The 23,490-nt window shown below is 42.7% G+C and overlaps 2 protein-coding genes across 2 annotated transcripts; both read left to right on the top strand.

The window, feature by feature from the left end:
* Positions 1 to 148: 148 nt before the first annotated feature.
* On the top strand, positions 149 to 4,649 carry inhbab (inhibin subunit beta Ab). Its single transcript, XM_047589980.1, has 2 exons — positions 149 to 1,051; positions 3,284 to 4,649. Exons 1-2 carry the CDS (start codon positions 634 to 636, stop codon positions 4,072 to 4,074), a joined length of 1,209 nt encoding a protein of 402 aa, XP_047445936.1. The 5' UTR covers positions 149 to 633; the 3' UTR covers positions 4,075 to 4,649.
* A 13,937-nt stretch (positions 4,650 to 18,586) lies between these two features.
* Positions 18,587 to 23,239, top strand: LOC125011053 (M-phase specific PLK1 interacting protein). The gene is made up of 2 exons (XM_047590049.1): positions 18,587 to 18,963; positions 22,895 to 23,239. The coding sequence occupies exons 1-2, from the start codon at positions 18,658 to 18,660 to the stop codon at positions 23,015 to 23,017; spliced, it is 429 nt and encodes a 142-aa protein (XP_047446005.1). The 5' UTR covers positions 18,587 to 18,657; the 3' UTR covers positions 23,018 to 23,239.
* The last annotated feature ends 251 nt before the right edge of the window (positions 23,240 to 23,490 follow it).

Genomic DNA, 23,490 nt, shown 5'->3' with positions numbered 1-23,490 from the left:
GGAGACGATGACGATGGCTGACTCATTCATGTGTGTGTGTGTGTGTGGGGGGGGGGGGGGGGGGGGGTTGAATGAATCAGGGACTCTTCCTCCTCTTCCCTCCTTCCTCCTCCTCTGATGTCGTGACGTTCATTCACGAGGAAACACCACGAAGAGTCCTGAGAGATTCTGACTGAGTGTCAGTGAGTGACTCACAGGGAAATACCTCTGTGAATGGAGGGAGGGATTAAACAGACAGAGAGGTATAATTACAGAGGACAGAGGGAGAAGAGAGTGACCCTGCTCACTGTTGGTTCAGCTCAGACGTTCAGGACCCAACAGGACCAGAACCTTCACACTGAGGACCAGAGAGCTACGTCAGGACAGGAGTTCACTGCAGGTTGTTGAACTGTGTCTCTTCATTCACCTCAGAGATCAGACTGAACCAGCTACAGTTGACGTTACCTCCGGATTCTACTGCAGACAGTGGTTCTACTGTCTCTACTGTCTCTACTAGTCCTCTACTAGACTCCACTAGTCTGTACTAATATCTACTAGTCTTCTACTGCCTCTACTGTCTCTACTAGTCTCTGCTAGTCTTCCAGTGACACTACCGTGAATAGTGTCTGTACCAACGTTCCCAACTTTCCCATCATGTACTCTGTGTTTGCTGGGTTCCTCCTGGTGGCCCTCTGTCTTCTTGTCGACGCCTCTCCGACAGTTTCTCCGTCTCCAGAAGTGAACGTGGCATTGCATCTCCAGGAAGAGGGCCCCTCCTCAGACTGTCCATCTTGTTCTCTGTCTCAGATGAAGAGGAATTTGTCTTCATCAGGAGGTCAGAGTGAAATGGTGGAGGCTGTGAAACGTCACATTCTCAACATGCTTCACCTGAGCGCTCGGCCCAACCTGACCCAGCCGGTCCCTCGCGCCGCACTGCTCAACGCCATCAAGAAGCTGCACGTTGGGCGAGTGGCCGAGGATGGTAGCGTGGAAATCCAGGACGAGAACCAGGGACCTGGGGACTCAACGGCTGTGGAACCACCTTCTGAAATAATCACCTTTGGAGAACCAGGTTAGTCCAACTAGTCCAACTATCAATGAGAGACATCGTTTTTGTGTCTAGTATCATCCTGTCTTGATGATAGTCCTGGGTCAGGGTTGATAGTCCTGGGACAAGGCTGATAGTCCTGGGTCAGGGTTGATAGTCCTGGGTTAGAGACTCCTGTGGTTAGGGCTGATATTCCTGGGTCAGGGTTGGTCGTACTGGATCAGGGTTGGTCGTCCTGGGTTGGGGACTCCTGTGGTTAGGGCTGATATTCCTGGGTCAGGGACTCCCATGGTCAAGGCTGATAGTCCTGGATCAAGATTAATAGTGCTGGGTCAAGGCTGATAGTCCTGGGTCAGGGTTAATAGTCCTGGGTCAAGGCTGATAGTTCTGGGGGAGGGCTGATAGTTCTGGAGGAGGGCTGATAGTCCTGGATCAAGACTAATAGTCCTAGGTCAAGGCTGATAGTCCTGGGTCAGGGTTGGCCGTCCTGGGTTTGAGACTCCTGTGCTTAGGGCTGATAGTCCTGGATCAGGGTTGGCCGTCCTGGATCAGGGTTGGTCGTCCTGGGTTAGAGACTCCTGTGCTTAGGACTGATATTCCTGGGTCAGGGACTCCCATGGTCAAGGCTGATAGTCCTGAGTCGGGGTTCATAGTCCTGGGTCAAGGCTGATAGTCCTGGGTCGGGGTTCATAGTCCTGGGTCAAGGCTGATAGTCCTGGGTCGGGGTTCATAGTCCTGGGTCAAGGCTGATAGTCCTGGGTCGGGGTTCATAGTCCTGGGTCAGGGTTAATAGTCCTGGGTCAGGGACTCCTGTGGTTAGGGCTGATAGTCCTGGGACAGGGACTCCTGTGGTTAGGGTCACCTTTATTGGTCCTGGTTCACAATTATTTGGCTCTGACACAGGTAAATATGAATCCACATTTCAGCATCAATTTGTTTGATAGTTTGAGAGACTAGAACTACAAAAATAAAACTTTGCTTTTAAATGCAGACAGAACAAACATGTCTCTGTATTTGGACACATTAGATTAAATCTGACGTCATTAAAGTGGGTGGGTTAGGCTGAGGTTTACTGCCTGTGTGTGTTTTCTTATCTGTTCATTCAGAAAAATCCAAAAAGTTCAAAGTTTGTTTACAGATTTCAGCAACATGTTCAGAGTCTATTGATTACACTGAGTCTGAGTTTTTACTTCTAGTTTTCCTCCAAACTGTAAATCCAATGGCAAATAACAGTTGGAACGAAGCTGATGAGTCGATGCTTCCCTCACTGCTTTAGTTCGATAATAAGCATGAACAGACCTACATCTGTTCAGTCTAAAGACTGAACAGTTCTCTGGACATAGAAGATGTTTACGGAAGATATTTAAACATAGATTCATCCTTTTTGCTTTTATAACATTATAATAACATAAACCTCAGTTGCTGATTTAGGACATTATAGTCTGATTGGAAACCAGCGGCAGAAAGACATTTATGTCTTTTTTTTCTAGAGTCGTATCAGAGAGGTTCTCCAGGCTGAATCTCAGGGTTAATAACTGATTCAAGTCACCTGTTGGACAGTTTTTGTGGGCGTTGAGTCCTGAGTGTTACTTGTGATCAACCTCATTGGTCCATTACTTGTTTGCTTAGGTCTATGATGCCTTTGTGATATAAATAGTAATCTCTTCCAACCTATCACTTAAAAGCCTAAGACTCACCAAAATTAGTGGACAGTAACGAGGGGCGGGGAGGGGCCGAATACCGTGTGGTCTCAGGCCGTAAATAATCTCTTCATTCAGAGAAATGTGGGCCTCGGTAATTATTCTGGAGACAAAGAGGGAAGATTCAGGCGAGGGGGGGGGGGGGTCCATACTAACAGCCTTGTTAACAACATTCCCTGAAATCAGGCCTGATCTTTTTTTAGTGTCGTGGGTCATTCTGAATATATTTAGAGGCACGGGCTCCATTTATCCTTTCAGACTCTTTCTTTGTTCATTCATTCAAATGACAAGAAGACAAAACTGGGGGCCAGGGGGTTGTATTGCCTACTTCAGAGAAAAGGAACAAGGTCCTTACGCTGTTGTTTTTATTTCAAAATTTCTCACCATTTTTTAATCAATAAAAACACATTTTCAGAGTTAGAGATCAGACTTATAGGCCAGTAAACATGTGACAGCAGCATCCTCTTCTCTTAAAGTAGATTGAGACTGAACACATTTTAATCAGTCAGTCTTTCCTCTCACTCACAGTTTTCTTTTACAATGTTTTGTCCTGCAGGGCTCTCTCCAAACACAGTCACCTTTGACATCTCCAAGGAAGATGGCGTCTCACCCCTGGTGGACCAGGCCAACGTTTGGATCTTCGTGAAGGCCTCGAAGGGAAACCGTCTGAAAGGCAAAGTGATGCTGCGACTACTGTGGCTTCACCCTGATGAGGACAGTAATGAGAAGGAGGAGTGTGTTTCAGAGAAAATGCTGGACACCCATCGGAGCGGCTGGCACACTCTGGCCATTCCTCGCAGCATTCAGAGTTTGCTGGATGGCGGCGGCCGCTCACTCAGCCTGAGGGTTTCCTGTCCTCTGTGTGCCGACGCTGGAGTCTCGCCTGTCTTGACGCCTGCCGATGGCGAACGAGGGACCGGACGAGACCAGTCTCACCGACCCTTCCTCATGGTGGCTGTACGAGTTCGAGAAGAGACTCTCAGGCGAGTAAAACGAGGCCTGGAGTGTGACGGGAAAATCCACATTTGCTGCAAACGGCAGTTTTATGTGAACTTTAAAGACATTGGTTGGAGCGACTGGATTATCGCTCCATCCGGTTACCATGCCAACTACTGCGAGGGCGAGTGTCCAAACCACATGGCCAGCCTCGGAAGCTCATCCCTCTCCTTCCACTCGGCAGTTATCAATCATTATCGCATGAGGGGCTACAGTCCATTTCAAAACACAAAGTCTTGCTGCGTGCCGACAAGGCTGCGAGCCATGTCAATGCTCTACTACAACGAGGAGCAGAAGATCATCAAGAAGGACGTCCAGAACATGGTTGTAGATGAGTGTGGCTGCTCATAGGGAAGCGTGACTTCTTAAACAATGTTTCAACACTTTATAAACCTGCATCCTGCAGGAAAACAATTAGATCTGCCTTTCCCAGTAAAGACGACATATTCTGCGTAGTGATGAAGCGTTGTGTTTCTTCCTGGAGGAGACAATTTTCCATATTGGAACGAGCTGAGAAAACTATGCAACAGATCCTAAGTCGGACTTCATCCGTCTCCAAGTGTGATTTCTCAGTTGTTTTTATTGTTTAATGTTCTTCTAGTAAGCATGAGTGACTTATGAATATGTTTCATCTTTTTTGAATATGGTGTGAAAATCTGTGTTGTTACAATACTTGAAAGAAACGTGTCCATTGAGCTTCTAGAGCCAAACGTGATTCTTCTTATTCAATAAGCTGAATGTAGATATTTGAAGGTTCTGAACAAAGCCAAAGACAACGCTTCATTTTCTTGAGACAAACATGATGTTAAATTATTTATGTGGTTGGTTTGGTCATTGCTTCACTGTAAAGATAAAACTTTATAGCTATAATTTATTTGCATCTATTTTTTAATCATCATTAAACAAAGTGTCAGTCAATGTCTGGATATTTAGTCTCTTTCTTTTTTATGTCTTTTTCCTGCTGTCTGGAAGGTGAACCCTTTACATTTAATGACCAGTGTTTTTATGGTTTATAGGATTAAATACTAAAATAAAGATCATCTGGATGTAGCATCAGATTAAATCTGGTTTCATTTCTGCCACAGAATGTTGTCTTTAGTTTAATCTTATAGATGTGACTTTAATGTTCACGTCTGTGCCTGAGGCCTGTGTTTGATGACATGGTGAGAGTTTTTTCATATGTTCTTGTCTGGACTGCTGATGGTACATTGGAAGCCAGGTTGCTTCCTTCTCTCTTTCCAGAGATCAGAATCAGAGCTGCTTTCACACTTCTACAAAGACGACTGAGTGATGCAGGAACCCGACACCCAGGTCTTTGTCTGCAGGTAAGAACGGAGATGTGACTGTCAGACCTAGAGGCTCCTGCACTTCCTCCTCTGTCCTGCTTTGACCTCCAAGCAACCGCTGATGTTGGAAAAGTTAAACTTTTGCAGGTTGATGAGGAGCAGAACCAGATCCAGTTGGAGGGGGACATTGTGTTTGTTCACTGACCTACAAACTCCTTGCTGAGTCTGCAACTCGATTTAAGAAACATAAAGACTGGAGCAAACAATACCAACACAGCGCAAGGATGGAGACGACACAACAGGTCTTTCAAATGTTAGAATTAAAAGGTTTAGTGTCCTTAAGAAATGTCCACATTTCTGCATCAGAATGACAACATGGAAACATGGAACACAAATACTAGTGTATTTGTTTATTCGGGAAAATGGTCCAGTGTTGATCATGTTGTCGAGTCCATGTGCCCATCTGGTTCCTCTGGAGAACCACTGGTGTTCTTGGGCTCCTTGTCTTCCTCCATGACCCAGTTTCTCTTCACATTCAGCTCATGGACTCATGTCCTGACATTTTCTTTTAGAGTTCACTGGTAGAATTCATAGTTCATTGGTTCATCAATGATGAGCAGATGCAGCAGAACAGGCCCAAACCAGGACATTAGCGCCCCCATGTTTCATGGAGGGATTTGTTGTTGAATTTATTTATTTAAAAACAGGGACAATGCACAAAAAAACATTAATCTTGTAAAACAAAAAGAGATGCTTTGAGCCAGGTTACAGCAACAATTGCTCATTTCTGCCTGTAGTCCCTGGGCAGGTAACTTGAAAGCAAATACAGTATTAAAATGATTGAAATATGACAGATAAGTGACATGATGACCATAATATTTTAAAAACAGATAGAATACACTAGTAAGAGCAGGGAACAAGATTGCTAAATCATGAAGTGCATATGGGATCAATAGCACATACTCTCTCTTACTCTCATCACACATTCAAACACAAGCACATACACAGGTAACAGTCCAGCTTTCCCCATCCTCCTCTAATAACCACACTCATACACGTATTAATAACCAGACAAGTATACATACTCAACAACGTGTGCAAACTTGCTTACTCAGTAACCAGCGCTTTGACAAGCCTGAGAATACGTGGGATGGATATTCCACTGACTCATGGCCACACATGAAAAATAAAAGCTGCCACACTGAGTTCTACGTTGAGGAATGTTACACTCACCTCTCACAACAGATCGAGTTAGTCGTGCTGTGTGTTCAGAGCGTCACAAACGTTTTCGGGGGGGGGGGGCATAAGCATTATGGATAATTTTGTGAAGTAAATAAATATTTGAGTGTATACTCAAGTTTTCAAAGCTCAAAATACCATATTTGGCGAGTACATGAGAATGATGGTAATGCCGTGGTTTTTTGGCATAGATCTGCTTTTGTACAGTGACTCTAGTGGTTTTGTAACTGTTTTACATGCCTGAGACCAGGATGTACACCAGAAGGTGTTGGATCTAATGTTACCTACGGGTATTTAAATTGCTCTACATGTTTTATTTTTTGCCCATTTACTACAATGTCAGGATAACTTTTAAGTTTCCACCTATTTGTAAAGAACATGGTTACCGTTTTTTCCACATTTAACGTGAGGCATGAGTTTTATAACCAATCACTAACCTTGTTCATTGCCTTTGTTAATTTCACAGCCATCAACCATCACCCACATGGCGCCTTAACACCTCATTACTGAGAGACCCTGAATTTGACTCATTAATAAGGAGGGAATGGAAGGGGTTTTTGGAAATAAATGACTCTCCAAATTTATCCCCAACTCTGATTTGGGAAACTGGGAAAGCCGTAATCAGAGGCAAAATTATATCTTACTCCTCTTACAAGAAAAAACGGGACCAACAAGCAGAAAAAAACATTGAGGATAAGATTAAAGAAATAACAGAACAATACACCGCAAACCCAAATGAACAATTATGGACCCAACTACAAAATGCGAAACTACAATTAGAAAATATCTTGACCAAAAAAACAGAATTCGTACTTCAACAACTTAGATACCAAAATTTTGAGCATAGCAATAAATCAGGAAAATTTCTTGCGAATCAACTCCAACGCAACAGAGAAAAATCTCTTATAAATGCAATTCAGGACTCAAGTGGCAAACACACTCAGTCACCACAGGAAATTAATCAAATCTTTTACAGCTTCTATGAAAAATTATATTCAACAACTACCAACCCGAATCCTGACGACATTCAGGCCTTCCTCAAAAAACTCAATCTACTCCAACTGACGGCAGAACAAAGAAACATATTGGATTCACCACTGACCATGGAAGAACTATTAACAGCTTTAGAAAACATGCCTATGGGCAAAGCTCCTGGGCCAGATGGTTTCCCTGCCGAATTTATGAAACAGTTCTGGTCAGATCTGGCCCCCTTGTTCCTAAGGACTGTTACAGAAATTAAAAACACAGGTTGCATAAGATCCCAAATGAATACTGCTGCAATTAAATTACTTTTAAAACCTGATAAAGACCCAACACTCCCTTCCAGCTATCGCCCTCTGTGATTGATTAATACAGACATCAAAATTATTTCCAAAGCACTAGCATCTAGACTAGAGAAAGTAATTTCATCAATAATTCTCAATGACCAAACAGGTTTCATCAAAGGCCGACAATCTACAAATAAGTTAGAAGGCTCCTTAACCTGATCAGCATGTCCCAGCGTAGAAACACAGAAGCCATTGTTTTATCACTGGACGCTGAGAAAGCCTTTGATAAAGTTAACTGGGCTTTCCTCTTTGCCACCCTTCAAAATTTCGGCTTTGGAGAGTCATTTATCCACTGGGTTGCTGCACTGTATAATTCACCTAAGGCCACAGTCACCACTAATGGTTTCACATCACAAAGCTTCACCTTACAGAGGGGAACCAGACAAGGATGCCCCCTGTCTCCCCTACTGTTTGCTTTATTTATTGAACCGCTCGCATCAGCAATACGTCAGAACTCCAGTATCCAGGGTATCCACTCATCCATCTCTGAACACAAGATCAATCTATATGCTGACGATGTTTTACTTTACTTGCAACAACCTCAGAGATCATTACAGGAAGCTTATAATTGTATTTCAAAATTTTCAGCCCTCTCTGACTACTCAATCAACTGGTCCAAATCAACAATACTACCAATAACGGACAAAGCATGGGATCCTGCAGACCATAAACCCCAACTACCCTTTTCCATAGGAAATATCAAATACTTGGACATAAACATCTCACCTAAATTGTCAGAGTTAGTGCAACTGAACTTTGATCCACTTCTGGATAAAATCTGTGATGACCTGAAGCGCTGGACCAATCTTCCTATCTCTCTGATGGGACGCATAGCAACAGTTAAAATGAAAATTTTGCCACAAATTAATTACTTATTCTCCATGATCCCATTCAAACCCACAGCAAAATGGTTCCAGAACCTAGATTCTGCAGTCACCAAATTTTACTCCAAAAACAAACAGACAAAAATTAGCCTCACCACCCTTCAAAAAAATAAATCAGAAGGAGGACTTGATGCACCGAACTTTACAATCTACTACCTGGCAAATCAGCTACAATACATCACCAAATGGATAAACCCAGAGGCAGATTACAATTCGTGGTTAGAAATAGAACAGGCCGACTGCCTCAACATATGCATTTCGGACCTGCCCTTCATTACAATCACCCTTAAGCGTCATAATTGCTTCCAAAACCCCATTATTGCCGCCACCCTGTCGGCTTGGGGGAAGAGTCTAGAGACCACAGGATCCCTGCTGGAACCCTGTGGGTTCTCCCCAATTTGGCACAACCCTGACTTTGTGAATAACAAAGTCCCTCTTCACCTCAGCACTTGGAAGCATAAAGGAATAACCCACCTCCATCACCTCTTCCAGGGGAACTTACTTATGAATCACAGAGATTCCTCCAATACCTACAGGTGACCAAGACAATCAGAAAGAAAATCCCAGTGCTCCAGAACTGCATACAGCCACCACAATTCGTCACCAACATTAAAAAACTCACACCGAAAAAGAAGAAAACCCTCTCTTTAATATATAAGCTGCTATCAACCACACATTTAATACATGTACCAATATCAAAATGGGAAGCCGATCTTTCCCTGTCTACAGACTTTGATTTCTGGACTCAGATCTGCAAAAATATATTTAAAATGACCAAAAACTCGAATTTACAGCTGATCCAGTTTAAAGTACTCCACAGATCACACACAACTCAATACAAGATGTATAGAATGGGCTTCTCCCAATCCGACAAATGTACGCAATGCACCCAAAACTATTCAGATTCTTATTTCCACACTCTCTGGCTCTGTTCTCCGGTACAGCACTTCTGGTCACTTGTAACACAGAAACTCGCCTTAATTTTGGACTGCAGAATCCCATTAACCCCTAACTTGTGCCTCATTGGTGACCTGGAAACAATCAGTCTTCCTCACCATCTATCACAATCTGTCCTTGTAGCTCTCACCATCGCCAAGAAAACAATCCTTATGAACTGGAAGAACAAACAGTCACTAAACATTTCCCAGTGGTTGAACCTTCTTTCCGATTATATATCATTGGAGAAAATATCTGCTACCCGAAAAAATCAGTTGACTCTGTTTGCCAAAAAATGGTCTGTATTCTGCGACTCCCTCAACCTTAATTTACATCTAGACTTTGCCTGCTAGCTTTTGCCACTTCTGTTCCACTTACTGTAATGCTATAATAATATTTCTCTTACAGTGATGAATGTCGTTATGGAAAAGATTTTATTGCCCTCTTCATCCAGGTTCACTAAGGAGGATCCCCGGACCACAACACCTTGAGCATGTATTAGGGGTGCCCTACTCCTTCTCACCCCTGGGTTGACTTCCGGCCCTGAGCGGTTTACCTGGCTGGCCTCCCTCTCCCCCACGTGGGGTGGCGCTGGAGACTTGCCTGGGGTTCCCTGTGGCTTCGGCGCTTGCTCACTTTCCTGGGGTCGTGGTGTATCGATGGCCGACTCTCCCTGGATCTCCTGGTGGGCCTTGGCGGTCTGGGCTGGCGGGCTCCCTGTCCCCTCCTCTCCCTCCCCTCTGCAGCGCCCTCCTCCCTTCGCCCGGCTCCTCCTCCGGCCCCTCCTTCCTTCCGCTGGTGGCTGGGCCCTCGCTGGTCGTGGGGGGCCTTCCTGGGGTCCGGGGGGCCCCGTCGGTCGGGGCCACGCCCGGCGCCTTGGGGTCGGAGCCTGAGGGTGTGGGGGGCTGCCTGAGTACCACCCTGGGCATGTCCGGTCGCTCCGTCGCGCTGGGGCTGGGGGGGCTGTGGGGGGTGGGGTCTCCGTCCGCCTTGGGGGCACCCCGTACCACCCCGGTAGCTGATGCCATTGCTCGGCTGGTCGGTGTTGGTTCTTCTGGGTTTCCTGGGGGTCTGTCGCATCCTGGTTGCTGTTCTGGGCTGGGGGTGGGGTCTGGTCGGGGGACTTCCTGAGTCCTGGGGGCCCTCGCCCCGTCTGTGGGTCCCATGGGCAGCTGTTGCGCCTTGGCCCTGCTGCCGGGGACTTGGCCCTCACTTGCCTGCCTCCTAAATTGCACTCACCTCACACTCCACCATACACTATGTCGCCCATTACAACCAAGGCTAGATACACCACACACACCATCCCAAGTTTTTAATGCACCTCACCTTAGGGGTCCACCCAGGATCGGTCAGGGTCAGGGCAGGCTGCAGGACAGTAGTGTGCTGCAGTCCTCTGACCCACCCCACCCTCCTGTTTGCCCCCTGTCTTAATGCACCACACCACATCCAGGGTCACAGGGTCACGGTGTAGGGGCTTGCTTCCTCATCAGGGACTGAGGAAGCACAGTAATAGGGACACTGTCACTTTTCATTATCCATTGGCAGGGCTTGGGGGGCCTGGTCCTCCGCTAGCAGGGGGATCTTGGGCTGGCGGTCTGTGGCCCCACGGCCGTTGGTAGGGGTATCTACCTAGGTTCTCTGGTGTCCTCTTGGCCTGGCTTTGTCTCCTGGTGCTGCGTGGCGACGGGTTCGTGGCGGCTTCCTTGGGTACCCGGTTGTTCCGGTATCGACTGGTTCGGGTGGTGGCTTGGTGCTTCCCCTCTCCCTTCGATGGGGGGCTGGGGTCTCTCCCTGGCGGGTGGGGGTTCTCTCTTCCCGTGGTCTCCCTGGCCCGGGTGCGCCAGGGGCATGGGGCCGGCGCCTTGGCCCCCCTGCTCGGATGGCCCGTCCCTGGTTGGGCGCTGGGCCGGTGCCCGTCTGCGGGGGCTTTGCTGGGCTCCTGGGGGAGTCCTCTCGGCTGGAGAGGTGTCCATGGCTGCCCTGCGGGCGGGGGGTGGGGTCTTTGGGGGGGTGTTGGCGGCGGTGGGTGGACGGGCTGCGGTGGCTTGTGCTCGCTTGGTCGGTCTGGGGGTGTTGGTCATCGCTCGCCATCTGCGCTGGGGTGTGGCTTGCCCCGTGGCTACGGTGGTTCTCTGGTCCTGTCACCCATGCGCCCCACACTGGGGTGGAGGTTCTCGGGCGCTGGGGCTTCTGACCTGACTCTGGGCCCTGGTAATGGTCTCACTCATATTTAGGGAATGCCCACATTGACATGTCACCTGCCAGCCCGTGCTGGATCACATCAAAAAGAATTGATGAGTCCCGGCTATTAAGGGCTGGATTCTTGTTTTCACTCTATCACTACGTGCCCTATGGCAGACTTCTCTCCTTCCATTGGGACACCCTTACCCCCCTGGACTCTCTCATCTCTCCAGAGATGACTGTACCCAGTCATACTTGAGTGAGGTGACTTGGGAAGCACAGAACCCTACACTCCACTAGTTCCTACTAGCACCACATGTATCTCCTCCACTGTCCATCCTTCTAATCTTTTCTTTCCTTTGTTCCCCCCCTCTATCCACTGAGGTGTAGCACTGCCCTCCCTGCCACACAAGGTCATTACACTCAATAAAGATCAACAGGACAGTTCCCAGGGAGGCTGGTGATGGTCACACTCACGCACTGAAGTAATAAAGCTTTCAGCTGCAAGAATATAACTGCATCAAACTCATATAATGTTGACACCCTGTGGTGTTCAACTATGCAGACAAATGCAGACAAAAAAAAAAAAAAAAAAGGATAACTTTTAAGTTTCCACCTATTTGTAAAGAACATGGTTACCGTTTTTTCCACATTTAACGTGAGGCATGAGTTTTATAACCAATCACTAACCTTTTTCATTGCCTTTGTTAATTTCACAGCCACCTCTGTGACATTTTTCCTATGAGTATACAATACAGTGTCATCAGCATACATTATAGTGTCAACATCCTTACAGCCAGAAGGCAACTCGTTAATGTATAAACAAAACAGCAGCAGCCCTAGAACTGACCCTTGAGGGACTCCCAGTGTGGATGCTAGAAATGGAGATAGTGCACCATTCACTCGTACACACTGGTGTCGACCACTTAGGCAAGACTTCACACAGTTTTGTACATTCACAGAGAGTTCATAATTTCTTAATTTATGTAGCAGCACCTCACGATTTACTGTATCAAAGGCCTTGCGTAGATCAAGGAAGACTGCTCCCACCACTCCTCCTTGATCTAGGCTGGTTTTAATTTCCTCAAGGAAGTAGCAGCAAGCTGTTTCAGTACAGGGTTTCTTTCTGAAACCAAACTGCATTGGATGTAAAAGGGACTTAGAAGCCAGATGTGCAGTTAGTTGCTCTGCTACGACCTTTTCAATGACCTTTGAGATGGCTGGGAGGATGGTGATAGGTCGGTGGCTGCTGACCACCTGTGTATCACCAGATTTGTACACAAGGTAACTATGGCAGGTTTACGCACACTAGGAAAAATGCTCTCATCGATAGATTTGTTTATAATCATAAGTAAAGGTGGCATAATGGATGTTTTAAAAATACTGTAAGTAGATCAGTGTTTCTCAATCCTGGTCCTCAGAGAACACTGCCTTGTATGTTTTAGATGTTTCCTGCTCCAACACACCTGATTCAAATGACTGGCTCCTTATCAGGCCACTGCAGAGCTTGATGACGAGCTGATCGTTTGAATCAGGTGTGGTGGAGGAGGGAAACATCTAAAACATGCAGGGCAGTGTTCCCTGAGGACCAGGATTGAGAAACACTAATCTAGACCATGTATGTCTTTGGCTTTACTATTTGCCAGGGTTGAGATAATCTTTTCAACCTTCGCCACATTAATAGGAGATGGCTTAACAACAAAGTCATCACAGGCCAAGGACTGTGGGAGTTGGACTTTTGGAAAGGTCCAGCTCAGTTCTTGTACTGAATTTAAAGATTCAGGTTCTGATGCTGGAATGCAGTGTTGGTTCATCTCCAAACATGACGATGCCCAAACATTTAAACCAAACTATTCTACTCTGGTCTCATCTGTCCACTAAACATTGTCCCACATGTTCTTTGTGGACAGAGAGCAGTGTCTTTGGTTGTTGAGTGGATTCATCAACATGAACATCAGCCAATGTGAGAGAGGCCTTTAGCTGCTTAGAAGTTCCCCTGGGTTCCTCTGGTTCCTCTCCCACTATGATGGAGTGATGTTTGTTGGTGGACCACTCCCCTGGTCTTAAATTCACCCGGCAGGATTGTTTACTAGTACAGACTGGGATGTGTTTAAAGCTGCAGCCACACTGCAGCACTCTTCTGTACATCAGTACTGGTGTTAACAGCATTGTACCGACCATACAAGTCAGTGAGTTCCCAAACCAGAAGGCGTGGATAGACAGTCAGGTACGACACATGCTGCATGCTCACTCTCCTGCACTTAGATCAGCCAATGAGGCAAAGTATGAAGCTACAAATTACAGGCTGAGAAAAGCCATCACAGCATCAAGAGGGAGAACAGAGAGCTGCGCAGCTTCTATTCTACTGCTGAACGCAAGCATGCTAGAGCTAACAGCAGCACTGTCAGTGGCCATTTATTAATTATCAGTGAGCGTAGGTTTAAACTCAGGTTACCCTCCCTTATGATGAGAGTTAGTTTTGACCTGAGGGCAGCTCGTTGTGTTCAGAGAGGAAGACACTGAACAAACACAGAGAGTTCATTAACACTGGAGCCGGAAACATTCAAACACTGAAGCAATATTTGTTCATCGCTGGTTGATGAAGTCCATGTGGAGAAAACGTCACGTCCAAGAGCCGAGCCCGTCTGGTTATTTACGTCCTTATGTGAAAACATTTTAACGTGCTATAGTTCTGGTTCTTCACACTTCTTGGTTCCATTTGTTATTTTATTTCTCTAAGTCTCACTGTTGTCTCAACTCTTTATTATGACACTTCCTTTTCAATTTGAGAGATTTTCTTCTTAAATATACAATTAAAATCAGTCCAAGTCATTTATTTGACTTGAAAATGATCCAGTGTCCTATTGCAATAAGGGTGAATGTGACAGAATAGACTCCAAAAATCCAGTCTTTTAAGATATCAACTTCTTATTGACAGAAAAGTGACATTAAAAGAAGAATTATGTTCAAGTGTTTTATTACAATAAAGCAGAACAAGAGTCACTCTTTCTACAACACGTGTCAGGGTTTTATTTTATTGTTTTCTCGTGGTCTTTCTGTCCAGCAGTTACTACAGATGTCATGGAGGTGAGTCCTAAGAGCTCTTTAGGAGGTTAGGAGTTAGGAGTTAGGCCTTAGACCGTGGCCCTTCTCTCAGTTCAGGACTTAAACCAGTTCACTTTGGTCAAAATGTCTCAGCATCAGTGAGAAGTTTTATTTTTACAGGTGAGGTGTTTTGATGAAGTGTCTGATGGAGGCAGTGACGGTGTGAACGTGCAGATGGACTGAAGACGTCCAGAGAAACGTGATGGAGGTGGAGGATCGTCATGTGAGATCTATTTTTTGTGTGTGGGTGGCAGCAGGACACGTCAGTGCTGTTAGCTGAAGGCCCGATAACCTCGACACCACCTCCACTACAAACTGCTACACGCTCACTGCTACTATTCAAAGATATTCACCCCCACAGCTTCGCTCTAAATTAGACCTGAGTTCATCTGTCAGGACACCAGCTCACTCACCATGAAACTCTCATTTTCATTACTCACGTTTATTCTGACAGACTGAAAACTGTCATTTAGGGACACGGTTTGTTTCAGGAGATGATTTAAACGAGAAAACAGGAAACATTCATTTTAATTTCAGATTTCTGTTCATGTACTTTAAACCATCGAACGTTGAGCCTCACTTTCATTAGAGATTTGTGTTTTCAGATCTCCTGAATGTACGAGACACAGGAAGAACATACGAACTCCCCCCAGAAAGGATTTGAAGCCAGACCTTCTCGCTGTGAGGCATCTGTTCTAACCACCAGTCCACTGTGCCGCCCTCATAGATTTAGGTTCTACATCTTAACCCTCACACAACGTCAAGGACCAGTTCATCAGACATCTTGAACCAAGACAAAGTTTAGGTTTTTATCAATAACTTCAGTGGGTAGAGTCCACCTGAGGGTCACATGACTGAAGTCCATTAATGACCTGATACTCACTTGGACCTGAACCCCAGGACCCTCAGGACCCCAAGACCCCATCACCCTTCTCTAACCTAACTGGTTCACTAACTAATGTCCAGAAAGTCAAGGCGTTAATGGAGGTGAAGATGTTCAGACATGACTCTGTCCTCGTCTCTGGTTCAGTTCATCATGTTTATGATGGAAAAGAAGAAGAAGACACTCACTGCAGTCAGTTTATTATTGGACACACACTAGGACTGAAGGACGCAGCGAACCGCCACAAAAATAAAATAAAAAAATAAATCAGAGCTTAGCATCAAGCCAGCGAAACGTCTGGATTGTTTCAGGAGCAGAGGAGTCAGTGTTAGCGTTAGCTTGAGGAGAGACCTGGACCCCATAGATGGAGAGGGTGGAGAGGGTGGAGAGGGTGGAGGACCAGCATGAGCCTTGGTCTCAGACGCCGGAGAAGACGGGACGTTACTCGACTGGTCTCAGTGGGTTCATCTACTTCATTTCAACCAGTGTCAGTAGAGACTTCCAGGAGATTTTTGTTTCCATTGATGTCTGGTGTGTTTTCAGTTGTCTGAGTTTGGTCTGAACAGGAGCTCCACCCAGAGGACAAACTGAGCCATTGCAGGACACTTTAACATTCGTGTGAAAAACTGCCATAAAATCCTCATACATCAATACTTTCTTCTGTCTTTTGTTTCATAAATCTCATCAGCACCTTCATACTTGTCCAAAACCAATTTTTAGGATTTTAACCCTTTCAGTCTAAGTTTTTGAAATATTTCATTGTTTTTGGAGCCTATCCCAGCTGTCATTGGGCGAGAGGCTGAAAACTGAATTACTTTCGATAAAATAAACAGTGGTGGTGATTACAGGCTTTTATATACCAGTGACTTGTAATAACACTCACTTGATTTCATGCATCACTACTCTTCTTCTAAATGAAATGCTAACATGACATAATTCATGGTTTTATACTGTGAGATTAAAATGTGATTATGATGGAAGGCAGGCTATAAGGCAGGAGCCCTGCTGCCTCACCACCAAAATTAATCTAAATATTGTTTATTAGTGTCATTTAATGTAAATGCTGTTTTTATTCTTTTATATCGTCGTTAATGTTGTTATTTGGCTTTATTGTGCGTAGTAGATGTTGTTGGAATGACAATAAAGTTTTGTTGAAACTCTGAATCCTTGATTTTTGGCCACGAAGGCGTCCAGAGAGAATCTGGTGCTTCATAAACATACTAATGCAATCAAATCCATTTTAATGCTGACGTTAATGCCAACAGTCTAACCACCAAAGCCACATCCACCTATTTATGGAAAACTATTCAGTTTGTGTTCTGTTTTTTTTTTTTTTATATTTAATACATTTAATATTCCGCATTTTCATTCCAGTATTTAAGGGTTAAAAACTTGAAAACCGTTGAAACGTTGGTGGTTTTTTAGCAGATCTGAGGTTGTTTAAGAGATGTGTGAAAAAAAGATATTGATGTAGGAGGATTTCATGCCTTTTTTTATGTGTCCAACTTTAAATCTTTCTTCCTCATAAACTTTAAAACTTTAAACCTTATAAACTTTTAACCTTATAAATCTTATAAATCTTATAAACTTTAAATCTTATAAACCTTATAAACTTTAAACCTTATAAACCTTATAAATCTTATAAACTTTATAAATCTTATAAATCTTATAAACTTTAAACCTAATAAACTTTAAATCTTATAAACTTCATAAACCTTATAAACCTTATAAATCTTATAAACTTTATAAACCTTATAAATCTTATAAACTTTATAAACCTTATAAATCTTATAAACTTTAAATCTTATAAACTTTATAAACCTTATAAATCTTATAAACCTTATAAATCTTATAAACTTTAAATCTTATAAACTTTATAAACCTCATAAATCTTATGAACCTTATAAATCTTATAAACTTTATAAACCTTATAAACCTCATAAATCTTATGAACCTTATAAATCTTATAAACTTTAAACCTTATAAACTTTAAATCTTATAAACTTCATAAACCTTATAAACCTTATAAATCTTATAAACTTTATAAACCTTATAAATCTTATAAATCTTATAAACTTTAAATCTTATAAACTTTATAAACCTTATAAATCTTATAAACTTTATAAACCTTATAAATCTTATAAACCTTATAAATCTTATAAACTTTAAATCTTATAAACTTTATAAACCTCATAAATCTTATAAACTTTAAATCTTATAAACTTTATAAACCTTATAAATCTTATAAACTTTATAAACCTTATAAATCTTATAAACTTTAAATCTTATAAACTTTATAAACCTTATAAATCTTATAAACCTTATAAATCTTATAAACTTTAAATCTTATAAACTTTATAAACCTCATAAATCTTATAAACTTTAAATCTTATAAACTTTATAAACCTTATAAATCTTATAAACTTTATAAACCTTATAAATCTTATAAACTTTAAATCTTATAAACTTCATAAACCTTATAAACCTTATAAATCTTATAAACTTTAAATCTTATAACCTTATAAACCTTATAAATCTTATAAACTTTAAATCTTATAAACTTTATAAACCTTATAAATCTTATAAACTTTAAATCTTATAAACTTTATAAACCTTATAAATCTTATAAACTTTAAATCTTATAAACTTCATAAACCTTATAAACCTTATAAACCTTATAAATCTTATAAATCTTATAAACCTTATAAATCTTATAAATCTTATAAACCTTATAAACCTTATAAACCTTATAAACTTCATAAACCTTATAAACCTTATAAACCTTATAAATCTTATAAACCTTATAAACCTTATAAATCTTATAAACCTTATAAATCTTATAAACCTTATAAACCTTATAAACCTTATAAATCTTATAAACCTTATAAACCTTATAAACCTTATAAATCTTATAAACCTTACAAACTTTAATGTATGTACCATGTGTAATGTGGGGAGGTGGCCGGCTGGGGGCGCTACAGCCCGAAGGACCGGAAGGAAGCTGGTATGTATTTCCGGTTCCTGTCACGTGTGTTTATTTATTGTCGGTGGCCTGGTACCTTTCTCCGTTCCTCCGTTCCTCCGTGATTCAGATGTACCGACCTCCGGCCAGACCTCAGCGGAGTCCCGGAGCTCCTCGGGCCGCCGGAAGGTTCCCGTCCCCGGTGTCCTGCTGGGGTTTCCCCGGGGCCCGGTCCCCGTACGGAGGCTCCCCTCGGGCCTGCCCCCCCTACTCCCCGGGCTCTCCGGTCTACTCCGCCGGTTCCAACCGAGGGCACAGCTACGGTTCCCCGGTCGGGTTCGGTGGCGGGTCCCGGGGCTTCGGTGGTCAGATGCGGCGCAGAGGCGACGGGTTCCGGCGGCCTCTGTCCAGCCCGTCCTCCGGTCCGGAGCTCCAGGTAAATCAAAACCACCAACATGTGGTTCGCGGCCCCATCGGAGGCCGCGGGTCCTCAGTGAACCGGTTCAGCGGTGAAACCGTCACATTTATTTCTGTATACTCTTGGTCTGGGAATCATTTAGAAAGTCAGACACGTGTTTTAGAAATATTCAGACTTTTCCATAACGTGGTTGTAATGAAATCTTTTAAATATTGGATCATTTTGTTCCACATTCAGAGGAAAGCACCATAAGCCACGTCTCCAAAACATTTAATCAAACTTCACAAACGTTTAATGGGTTGTTAAATACTTTCCCGTTGTTTCCATGACAACAGCTTCGATGAAGTTCTTAGCTGATACTCACGAGTTTCACAGTCGCCTCCAAAAGTGTTAATTAGATCAGATCAGAGATCAGACTCCTCATTGTCGCTGCACGGTATCATATAAACATATAAACTGCAACGAGTAGAGGAACCGCTCCTGTTAGTAACAAAGATAAATATTCACTAAATCACGGAACTAGACGAGAATCTACAACAAACGCACTGAAAAGGACGTGATTCATACTTAGTGATTAGCACTGATCCGGGTCCGAGTCCAGCTCCGGTTTTTCTGGGGACGTTTGCTTGTTCTCCCTGTGTCTGCGTGTGAGGTACAGGTACGGTCCCTGTGCCCCCCCCACCACCATTCACCACCACACCACACAGGACATGACCATTTCATTTCAGTCTTCTACTATCACACACAATATGTTACTATCACACACAATGTGTTACTATCGCACACAATATGTTACTATCACACACAATATGTTACTATCACACACAATATGTTACTATCGCACACAATACGCTACTGTCGCACACAATATGTTACTATCGCACACAATACGCTACTGTCGCCCGCCCACTTTGTGACTTACGCTCTTTATTTTCTAAGTTCTGCCCTTCGCCTCCTTATTGCCCCTCGGAGATAAAGTTTTTTCTGATCCTGGTTTTCTCCAGGACTCAGGGATTAGAGGTAAAGATGAGATGAATTAGAGGTAGAGATGAGATGAATTTCAGGATAAGAGGTAAAGATGAGATGAATTTCAGGGTTAGAGGTAGAGATGAGATGAATTTCAGGATTAGAGGTAGAGATGAGATGAATTTCAGGACTAGAGGTAAAGATGAGATGAATTTCAGGATTAGAGGTAAAGATGAGATGAATTTCAGGACTAGAGGTAAAGATGAGATGAATTTCAGGATTAGAGGTAAAGATGAGATGAATTTCAGGGTTAGAGGAAGAGATGAATTTCAGGGTTAGAGATGAGATGAATTTCAGGATTAGAGGTAGAGATGAGATGAATTTCAGGATTAGAGGTAGAGATGAGATGAATTTCAGGATTAGAGGTAAAGATGAGATGAATTTCAGGATTAGAGGTAGAGATGAGATGAATTTCAGGACTAGAGGTAGAGATGAGATGAATTTCAGGACTAGAGGTAAAGATGAGATGCATTTCAGGATTAGAGGAAGAGATGAATTTCAGGATTAGAGGAAGAGATGAATTTCAGGAGGGGTTTAGGAGAGAAGAGATGAATTTCAGGGATTAGAGTAGAGATGAGATGAATTTCAGGATTAGAGGTAAAGATGAGATGAATTTCAGATAAGAGGTAAAGATGAGATGAATTTCGGGATTAGAGGTAGAGATGAGATGAATTTCAGGATTAGAGGTAGAGATGAGATGAATTTCAGGATTAGAGGTAAAGATGAGATGAATTTCAGGATTAGAGGTAGAGATGAGATGAATTTCAGGATTAGAGGTAAAGATAAGATGTGAATTTCAGGATTAGAGGTAGAGATGAGATGAATTTCAGGACTAGAGGTAGAGATGAGATGAATTTCAGGACTAGAGGTAAAGATGAGATGCATTTCAGGATTAGAGGAAGAGATGAATTTCAGGATTAGAGGAAGAGATGAATTTCAGGGTTAGAGGAAGAGATGAATTTCAGGATTAGAGGAAGAGATGAATTTCAGGGTTAGAGGAAGAGATGAATTTCAGGATTAGAGGTAGAGATGAGATGAATTTCAGGATTAGAGGTAGAGATGAGATGAATTTCAGGGTTAGAGGTAGAGATGAGATGAATTTCAGGATTAGAGGTAGAGATGAGATGAATTTCAGGATTAGAGGTAGAGATGAGATGAATTTCAGGATTAGAGATGAGATGAATTTCAGGATTAGAGGTAGAGATGCAATGAATTTCAGGATTAGAGGTAAAGATGAGATGAATTTCAGGATTAGAGGTAGAGATGAGATGAATTTCAGGGTTAGAGGTAGAGATGAGATGAATTTCAGGACTAGAGGTAGAGATGAGATGAATTTCAGGACTAGAGGTAAAGATGAGATGAATTTCAGGGTTAGAGGAAGAGATGAATTTCAGGGTTAGAGGAAGAGATGAATTTCAGGGTTAGAGGAAGAGATGAATTTCAGGATTAGAGGTAGAGATGAGATGAATTTCAGGATAAGAGGTAAAGATGAGATGAATTTCAGGGTTAGAGGAAGAGATGAATTTCAGGGTTAGAGGAAGAGATGAATTTCTGGATTAGAGGTAGAGATGAGATGAATTTCAGGATTAGAGGTAGAGATGAGATGCATTTCAGGATTAGAGGTAAAGATGAGATGAATTTCAGGATAGAATGAGATGAATTTCGAGGTAAAGATAATTCGTAAGATGAATGAATTTCAGGATTAGAGGTAGAGATGAGATGAATTTCAGGGTTAGAGTAGAGATGATGAATTTCGGATTAGAGGATGATGAATTTCAGATAGAGTAGAGATGAATTTCGGATTAGAGGTAGAGATGAGATGAATTTCAGGATTAGGTAGAGATGAGATGAATTTCGGATTAGAGGTAGAGATGAGATGAATTTCGGATTAGAGTAAAGATGAGATGAATTTCAGATTAGAGTAAAGATGAGATGAATTTCAGGACTAGAGGTAAAGATGAGATGAATTTCAGGGTTAGAGGAAGAGATGAATTTCAGGATTAGAGGTAGAGATGAGATGAATTTCAGGATAAGAGGTAAAGATGAGATGAATTTCAGGGTTAGAGGAATTTCAGGTTGAGAGATGAATTTCGGATTAGAGGTAGAGATGAGATGAATTTCAGGATTAGAGGGAGAGATGAGATGATTTCGGATTAGAGGTAGAGATGAGATGAATTTCAGGATTAGAGGTAAAGATGAGATGAATTTCAGGATTAGAGGTAGAGATGAGATGAATTTCAGGATTAGAGGAAGATGAATTCAGGATTAGAGATGCTAATTTCAGGATTAGAGGTAGAGATGAGATGAATTTCGGATTAGAGGTAGAGATGAGATGAATTTCTGGATTAGAGGTAGAGATGAGATGAGATAATTTCGGGATTAGAGTTAAAGATGAGATGAATTTCAGGATTAGAGGTAGAGATGAGATGAATTTCGGGATTAGAGGTAGAGATGAGATGAATTTCGGGATTAGAGGTAAAGATGAGATGAATTTCAGGATTAGAGGTAGAGATGAGATGAATTTCAGGATTAAGAGTAAGAGGGACGGGATTAGAGGTAGAGATGAGATGAATTTCAGGATTAGAGGTAAAGATGAGATGAATTTCAGGATTAGAGGTAGAGATGAGATGAATTTCGGGATTAGAGGTAAAGATGAGATGAATTTCAGGATTAGAGGTAGAGATGAGATGAATTTCAGGATTAGAGGTAGAGATGAGATAATTTCAGGATTAGAGTTAAAGATGAGAGGAATTTCAGGATTAGAGGTAGAGATGAGATGAATTTCAGGATTAGAGGTAGAGATGAGATGAATTTCTGCAGGTGTTGAGGCGTCGGGCTCGTTAGCTGCTGCTTCTCTCATGTGTTGGACGCTGAGCTGAAGACGGGGACTGAATCGTCCTATTGTTGTTCTTGTGTGTTTCAGTCACGGTCGTCGGAGCCTCCGGTGGAGAAGTATTTCAGTCCGTCCATGCTGCAGGATCCCTGGAAGACTCTGCATCCCGTCACCACGGTGGACGCCGCCGCCGCCCGGAGGACGGCCACGTGACAGCAAGCAAACCTGGATCAGACGTCTTTCTACTAGTGGACTGGAGATTTTAAACTAATGATTATCAGTTTTTAGTTTTCATCTTTTAAACTGTTTGTTAAAAAAAAATCAATTTGTTTTTCATTTCAAAATTTTAAGAAAAGTTTCATATTGTCCCTTTAATCCATTTATCTGGTTTTAAAGTGTAAGTGAAAATAAATGTGATTTGGTCCAATGAGTTAATTCATGACGAGATGTTTAACGAGTCCGGCCCGGGACATTAAGGACGTCTTGTCTTCCTGTCTCCAGTGAATAGTTCTCAGAACCGCTCATGTCCAGAACCAAAACCTCGAAACACCAAATGAAGACAAACATTTAACTTCATTACTACTTTTTAAAGAGGTGGCTGTCAAACTCATCACTCAATAAATTCATCACGTTCCTTCTGTCTGTTTCTAAAATAAATGGATGTAACTGAGCTCATAGTCCAGCGC

Source organism: Mugil cephalus, chromosome 7 (assembly GCF_022458985.1).
Source record: "Mugil cephalus isolate CIBA_MC_2020 chromosome 7, CIBA_Mcephalus_1.1, whole genome shotgun sequence".
NCBI classification, from domain to species: Eukaryota; Metazoa; Chordata; class Actinopteri; order Mugiliformes; family Mugilidae; genus Mugil; species Mugil cephalus.
The sequence above is the reverse complement of the archived record's forward strand: the minus strand, read 5'-3'. Positions and strand labels throughout refer to the sequence as shown.